Genomic DNA, 6834 nt, shown 5'->3' with positions numbered 1-6834 from the left:
CCCACCCGCGGCCCCTACTCGCCCCCGGGACACCCCCCAAGTCCACGAATGGTTCGGTCCACAGCCACATCAGTGTTTATTCTGCAAGTCCGGGTTCCACAGCCTGTGACACTCCCTCCCCCGCCCCTCCCCACCCCGTGAAGTGGCCCGTGGCCTAGCCCCGCCCCCAGCTCAGCTCAGCCAACTGCAACCCAGCTTCCAGGAGTCTTATTTGCATTTCCGGGCGCTTTGGACCAATGGCAAGGTGGTGCTTCACCTCCCCTCCCGAGGGGCTGGTACTCCCGGTGGACTGCACCACTCTTGGGAGCCAAGGATGGGGGCGAAGCGATTCCACTGAGGTCCCGTTGACAGAAGGGTGGTCTTGGGGTGAGGAGTTCAGCGGAAGAGGGGGTTGGGGCCTTGGAAGACGCCTAGCAGCCCACTATCCTGGGCAGGCTCCTTGATGATCTTCTGGATCTGTAGGGGTAAGAGGAGGGCTCAGGAGGCGTCAAGAGTTCCCATCTCTGTGACTGATGTGGAGTGGCAGATCTCCATTTCATATGCCTTGCCCCCTTGGCAGCAACTGGCCAAGCCAACCACTCCCTCTTCTCGAAACTTCTCCTTGGGCGCCCCTCCACCATGGCTGCCTGGGTGAGTGCCTGATCACCCGCCATCTTGGTCTGCTTTGCTGGCTTGCACCAAGGCCCTGTCCTGGAGCTTCTTGTCTATACCAGATCCTGCTTAAGTAATCTCACCTCTCCCATCCCTCTCAACCTCTAAATCCAGACCATGCCTTGCCCCTCAACTCCGGACTCATTGATCCAACCGCCTCTTAGAGGTGGGTCCCCACCTGACCTCTCAAACTGGCAATGGTCTTCCCCCAATCTGTCGACCACAGGGGCACAGATGCTCAGCCCCCTCTCTAGGGCTGCCTTCCCCCAAAGCCCCACACCGCACCCACCAGCAGGCCCCATGGTGCTTGCCTCCAGAAAAGTCAGCCCAAATGCACCCCCACTGCCCCCACTCTGGTCTCCCTCCTTCCTGCCCCCGCTCCACATCCATGGGCCACCCAGAACCAGACTGCAGATCTGACCATGGCCCGCTCTCTTGGGCAAAACCCTCAAATCTGTGAGAAGAGGGGGCTCAGGCTCTTCTCTGCCTCCCCTCCTCCCATGCTCACCATGTCCTGCTCGGTTCTCTGAATAAGGCCAAGTTCAGCCCCACCTCCAGGCCTCTGCCCTAGCTGTTCCTTCTGCCAGGAACACACTTTGGATGACTGGCTGCTTGTCCGACTTCAGGTCTCTGCTTCAAGGCCACCCCAGGGAAGGACCTCCCTGCAGCCAACCCCCATCTTATTCCTCACACATTATGAACATGTCCTTCTAGCTTCTGGCCACAATGTGTAACTGACGACAGACGGGCTTTGGCTGTCACCCCAGGACCTCCCACAGAGGCTGGCCCATAGTAGGTGCTTGAAAATGCTCAACAGAACTGAACTAGGAGGAGGGAAAGGGCAGACCTTGGGGGACTGGGCGCCTCCTGCCACCCTCAGGGACAGCGGTGGCGGCTGCGGGGGCTGGAGGAATGGACAAAGAGGGTCACAGGGCTCCCATCGGCAGCGCCTCTGCCAGACTCTTTGTGCCTGTCTGCCTCCTGTACCTCTCTTCCCGGGAGGCCTCCCACTCCACCCCGTGCAGCCCCCTTCTTTTGCACCCTAGCCCTCCCAGTCCCCTCGCTTGCTTTCTTGCTCTCCTGTCCTCCTGGCCCCCCGGACAGCTTCCCTCAAGGAACGTAGAACTTTGCTCGCCTGGAGGCGGCCGCCTGCTGTGTTCCCAGATGTATTCTGTCAACTGATAGGTGGTGGGTGCTGGAAAGGGAGGCGCGGGAGGTCGGGGTGCAGGGCCAGTACCTCCTTAAACCGGGGGTGGGCAGCGTCACCCACGAGCTGCAGAATCAGCCCTTCGCTGGTGGAGAGGAAGGCCCCACTCTGCCGCATCCGGGCCAGTGCCACCAGCCTGTCCACCTGGCTGGGAGGGGCAGGAGAGCTGTTGGTACCCTGGCCGGGCCACCTGGATCCCTGGCACACTAAGGAGGGACCCCACTCCCCGGTTCTTCCTGGGCACCCCATCTGTACCCCATGTGTGCCACCCCCAGCAGGATCCGCTCACTTGCGAGAGGAGCAGGCGTCCACCACCACGTGGACCTGCAGCCCGCGGTCTAGGAGGTCCAAGGCTGTGTTCTGGGGGCACAGGCAAGAACAGGGATTAGGGAGGGTCCGATCAGGGCAGGATGGGAGCAGCAGGCAGAGAGGGGTCCTGAGTATGGATGAAGGTCCCAGGTCTTGTAGGGATGGGGTCCTGCCAGGATGGAGGGTTCTGGGCCAGGGAAGATACAGTTAGTGGGAGGAGGGGTCTCACCAGGATGCAGGCGTGTGCCTCGATGCCACAGAGGAGCACAGAACGCAGCTGGGGCCGGTTGTCCAGCTCCTGCTGCACTGCGGGGACCATGCTGAAGCAAGTTTTGGCCATTGGCCGCAGGCCTCCAGCCCCCAGCTCAGGCACCGTGGGGCCCAGGCCTGTTGGATACTGCTCTGTCAGTACAGCAGGCACCTCCAGGAGCCTGGCCACCTGTGCCAGAAAAAGGGACAAAGGCCTGAGCCTGAGGGAGGGGTCTGTAGGGTCAGACTCTGGATCTGAGGGAGGAGGGGGTTGGGGGTCTGGACTCCTGGGTCTAAGGGAGGAGGAGGCTATGGGCCTGGACTCCTCGATCTGAGAGAGGAGAGGCAGGGGGCCTGGACTCCTAGCCTGAGGGAGGAGGCCCTGGGGGCCTGGACTCCGGGTCTGAGGGAGAAGGGGCTGTACCTTGAGCATGCGGGCAGCCACAGAGACAATCTGGGGGAAGTATGCAACATGACGGAACTTCTCCTGCATGTCGCACAGGAATAGGATGGATGATCCGGGGAGGACTCGGCCCAGGTTGGGCCCCACAGCTGCCATGTCCTAGGGATGGGCAGAGGAGCTGAGGCGGCAGGGTCAGATGGGCCAGGGGCTTCTCTGCACACCCAGCGTCCACGTACATAGACTCTTGAGGGTCCCACACAGGGCTTTGGAAACCATCGTCCTCCTACCCGCAGGCCACTGTATCTGCGGTTCCCGGTGCCCGGAATCCATTTCTTTCTTAGTGTGTCCTACTCAGCCGGGAGATCACATTCCGAAAAACGTTCTCTGACCTTGACTGCCCTGGTGCTTCCAGCCTCACTATCCCAGGGCCCTGGGAAGCCTTCTCCTTCCTCAAGGTCACTCTTTCTCCTGCCACATTGCAGGCTCCAACTGCAATCCTCACCCGGCACTCAGGGGAGAAACTGAAGCCTGAAGGACCCATCCAAGGGCCCATAGCAGCTAACACCGAGCTGATTTGATTCCTGAGGACAAAAGAGCCTGGTGCCCGAGTTCCGTCAGGTTGGACTCCTCCCACTCAGCCTCTGAAGCTCGGTTTACCCCAATGTGCAATGCCCAGGCTGCACAACCCCTACAGGTCCTAGACAGGAAGGCGGGGGTCCCCTCTCAGAGGAATGTTATCCTCCCATAGAAAGGAATGGAATGGTGCCCTGTGGGACATCATGCATGAACCTCAGAATCGCTGTGCTCGGGGAGAGGGGCCAGTTCCTGAAGGCCCCACGCTGTGCAAGCCCGTGTATATGAACTGTCCACAGAGATCAAGCCCAGAGGCAGGAAGCACACTGGTGGCTGCCAGGGGCTGGGGGCGGGGAGCGACCAGGACTGACCCCCTAAGGTGTTCAGTTTCCGTCTGGAGTGATGAACACATTCTGGAACTAGGTGCTGGCCACAGTTACACAGCGTCATCAGTGTTTGTAACGGCCACTTCCTGCTGCGCTTAAAAATGGTGGAAATGGTAAATTTCATTACATGAACTTCAGAGAGAGAGAGAGAGAGAAGGAAGGGGCAGGGCTGGTGGAGCCGTCTGCCCAGCAGCCCTTCTGGGGGGGGGTGGTCCACAGAGACCCAGAGGGGTCCCTGATTTGCCTGAGGTTTTGCACGAGTAGAGGACAGCAAGTCTCCCAGTCAGAGTGGCTCCTCTCTAGCACCTGGGGCCCTGCCACCGCAAGTCTCAGCATGTGCCAGCCATGTCCCCAGGAAGCTTGAGTCTTTGGGTCCCCAAGTTGCTGCAAAACTAGGGGGCCCTGGCCAGGCTTCTGCGCACAGCTCTCATCCCCTCTGCGTTCTCACTTGTTTGCTCTCCTTAATTTATCTGGGACACAGGAGACCCCGCTGGCCCAGTGGAAGGACAAAGGGTTAACACCGGGGAGGTGTGAAGGCGGGGTGGTGAGCACACACAGGCGTATATGGGTGTTCTCTCAAACACATCTACCACAGAAAATGTTTTCTACAGGCAACTATCTAAAACATAAAAACCCATGGATGCTTACAACAGGGAGTTTTATGCTATGTGAATTTTCTCGAAGAACAAAACAGCACGGCATCTCCCACAAAAACAGTATCACAGTGAATGAGCTAACCACCTAATTACAACCGTGATCAGTGCTGGGATTTCTAGGGAACCTGATCTATCTTGGCGGAGTGCAGAATTCTCGCCAAGGAAGCGGCCAGAGACAGGGAGAGAAAACACTCGGAAAACACAAAGTGCATTCTGCCGCTCCCCGGTCTCAGCCCGCACCCTCCCGCGTGGCTGCTTCTGTCCTCAGGACTAAAAGGTGACCCCCTGGTCCTGCAAGGTGCTGAGAACCCCTACAGCCTCGGCCAGGTCGTGTTGCCCCGCCAGGACTTTTCCCCGTGGTTCCCTCCCACTGTGGCGCTCAGTCTCACTTCCACTCCCTTGAGTCTTCAGGAGGCAGGAGGGTCAAGGTCAGATCAGGGTTTTCTCTGGAGCAAGAAGGATCTCCCCAGCACGCTTGGAGGGGTGTGTACTGCGACAACCCTGAGGGAAGCACGTGGGGCCACATTTCTCAAAACTGGAGTTATCTGAACCCTGCGACCCAGAAAACTTGCTCCTGAGTGTTGGCTCCACAGACACCCATGGGAGATGACACCAGGTTATTCACCACCAGACCTAGGTTACACATCATGGGACTCTTCCCCTGAGCGAAGGAAGAGAAATCAATGTAAACATCTGCGGCTGGGGTCCTGCCCGCCTGTCAGGGCCCATGCACACTACGGAATCCTCCGCAGCCAGGAAGAATGCCAAGGATGCTCTTTAAGTAACAGAGTGGAAAAGTGTCCAAGAGAGGTTAGCAGTGCAATGAAGCAGCACGGGACATCTGTGCCCCAATCCAGGGAGAAAAGCCAGTGGAGCCCTCCTCTCTACACTGACCACATACTTCAGGCCAGGGAGCAGGTGTCCACTGGGTGTGAAGATTTTATTTGCACTGTTCTGTTCCTTTTGGATTTTGGACAATCTGCTCTGTAACATCTAAAATACAATATAATCTTCAGGTAAGGTGAAAACCCAGCAAAACCAGTCTGTGGTGGTAAAGTTATGAATGAATGGTTATCCTTGGATGGCAGTGAAGAAGGGAGTTCAAGGTGGGGGGGCTTCTGGGATGTGGGGGATGTTCTACTTCTGGCTGGGTTCAAATGCTGTTTACACCAGAGTGTTTGCTAGGTATTTGTAATTTGTGTGGTTTTCCTGCATATGCAGTATACCTCCATAAAAAAGTTTTCAAAATATCAGATAAAACGGGGGAGGCCTCACTGGCCTCTGTGGGGCTGGACTGGAGCGGGAGGCCAGGAAGGAAAAACCAAGGCTGCAGTCCAGGTGGGCAAGGGTGAGGCCTGGGCTCTAGGTCAAGGAGAGAACAGAGGGATTCAGGGTCAGGTGCAAATGGCTGTGGGGTAAGGGGGAAGGAGGAAGATCTTCGGGTTTCTGGCTCATGGGTGGCAGGTCCCAGGTACTAACTGGGGACCTGGAGAGGGGAACTGGTTTGGGGAAGAAGATGGAAAATTCAGAGCGGGTAATCTGTGAGTGTGCGTGGGCATATGGGGAGGTCTGGGCTGGAGACGGATCTGGGGGTGCCCTGGGGTAGTGGTGAGAAAGTACAGAACTGAGCTCTGGGTGGAGGGAGTCCAAGGCTAGAGGAGGAGGGGCAGCAGCAGGTAAGGGGTGCCGCTTAGATCCCCACGTGGCCTGGGGGGTGGGCAGCCCTGCAGCAGGGACTTCTGGCTGTGTGACCCTTCGCAAGTTTCACGCTCTGTCTGAGCCTGCAAACAGGGGTCAAAGCCACCCACCCCACGGCGATGATGCAAACCTCGGCCAGGGATGCAGACAGGGCGGGCACGACCCGTGGAGGGCCCGAGTCCCTGGCTAGCCAGTTCGGCCTCCCAAGGGGAGGCCTGGCAAAGCCTCAGTTTCCCCATCTGCACGGCGGGAAGATCGGTCCCTCTGCAGCGCTCGGGGCCAGGGGCCTTACCCGGAAGGTGCCGGGCCCCAGGGTGGCCCGGCCCTCTGCTGGAGAAGCCCGGGGGAGACTCACCTCTCCGAGCCCGGACTAACGCCGCTCAGCCCCTCTCGACCGGTTCCACGGCTGTGTTACCGTTTCGTAGGTCGCCACACGTGGCCCGCCCCCGCGCCCGCCCATCCAGGCCGAGCCACCCAGTCGGTGCTCGACAAGCTCGGTTCCGCCCCTGCGCCGGCCAATCTACTGGCGAGGCTGTTTCGCCCTCCGTGGAGGGGCGGTGCAGGGCACGCTGGCAACGTTGAGAGCGTGACTGGCCCGCCTGAGGGAGGGGGCGGGAAGGCAGCGCCTCCGACCAATGGGAAGCCGCAAAGGCCGTGAGTGGCGGGCCCGGGGCGGAACAGCGCCGTTGGGTGCAGAGAGAG

The 6834-nt window shown here is 59.2% G+C and overlaps 1 protein-coding gene across 1 annotated transcript; it reads right to left on the bottom strand.

Annotated features, from left to right (window-relative positions):
• Window positions 1-52: 52 nt before the first annotated feature.
• On the bottom strand, window positions 53-6578 carry ISOC2 (isochorismatase domain containing 2). The gene is made up of 6 exons (XM_004777009.3): window positions 6488-6578; window positions 2841-2978; window positions 2397-2606; window positions 2148-2218; window positions 1889-2006; window positions 53-456 (listed from the first exon to the last, which is right to left on the bottom strand). Exons 2-6 carry the CDS (start codon window positions 2973-2975, stop codon window positions 376-378), a joined length of 615 nt encoding a protein of 204 aa, XP_004777066.1. The 5' UTR covers window positions 2976-2978; window positions 6488-6578; the 3' UTR covers window positions 53-375.
• Between the last annotated feature and the right edge of the window lie 256 nt (window positions 6579-6834).

Source organism: Mustela putorius, unplaced genomic scaffold (assembly GCF_011764305.1).
Source record: "Mustela putorius furo isolate JIRA1106 unplaced genomic scaffold, ASM1176430v1.1 tig00000196_pilon_pilon_pilon, whole genome shotgun sequence".
Classification (NCBI taxonomy): Eukaryota; Metazoa; Chordata; class Mammalia; order Carnivora; family Mustelidae; genus Mustela; species Mustela putorius.
This window is presented reverse-complemented; position numbering and strand designations above follow the sequence as displayed.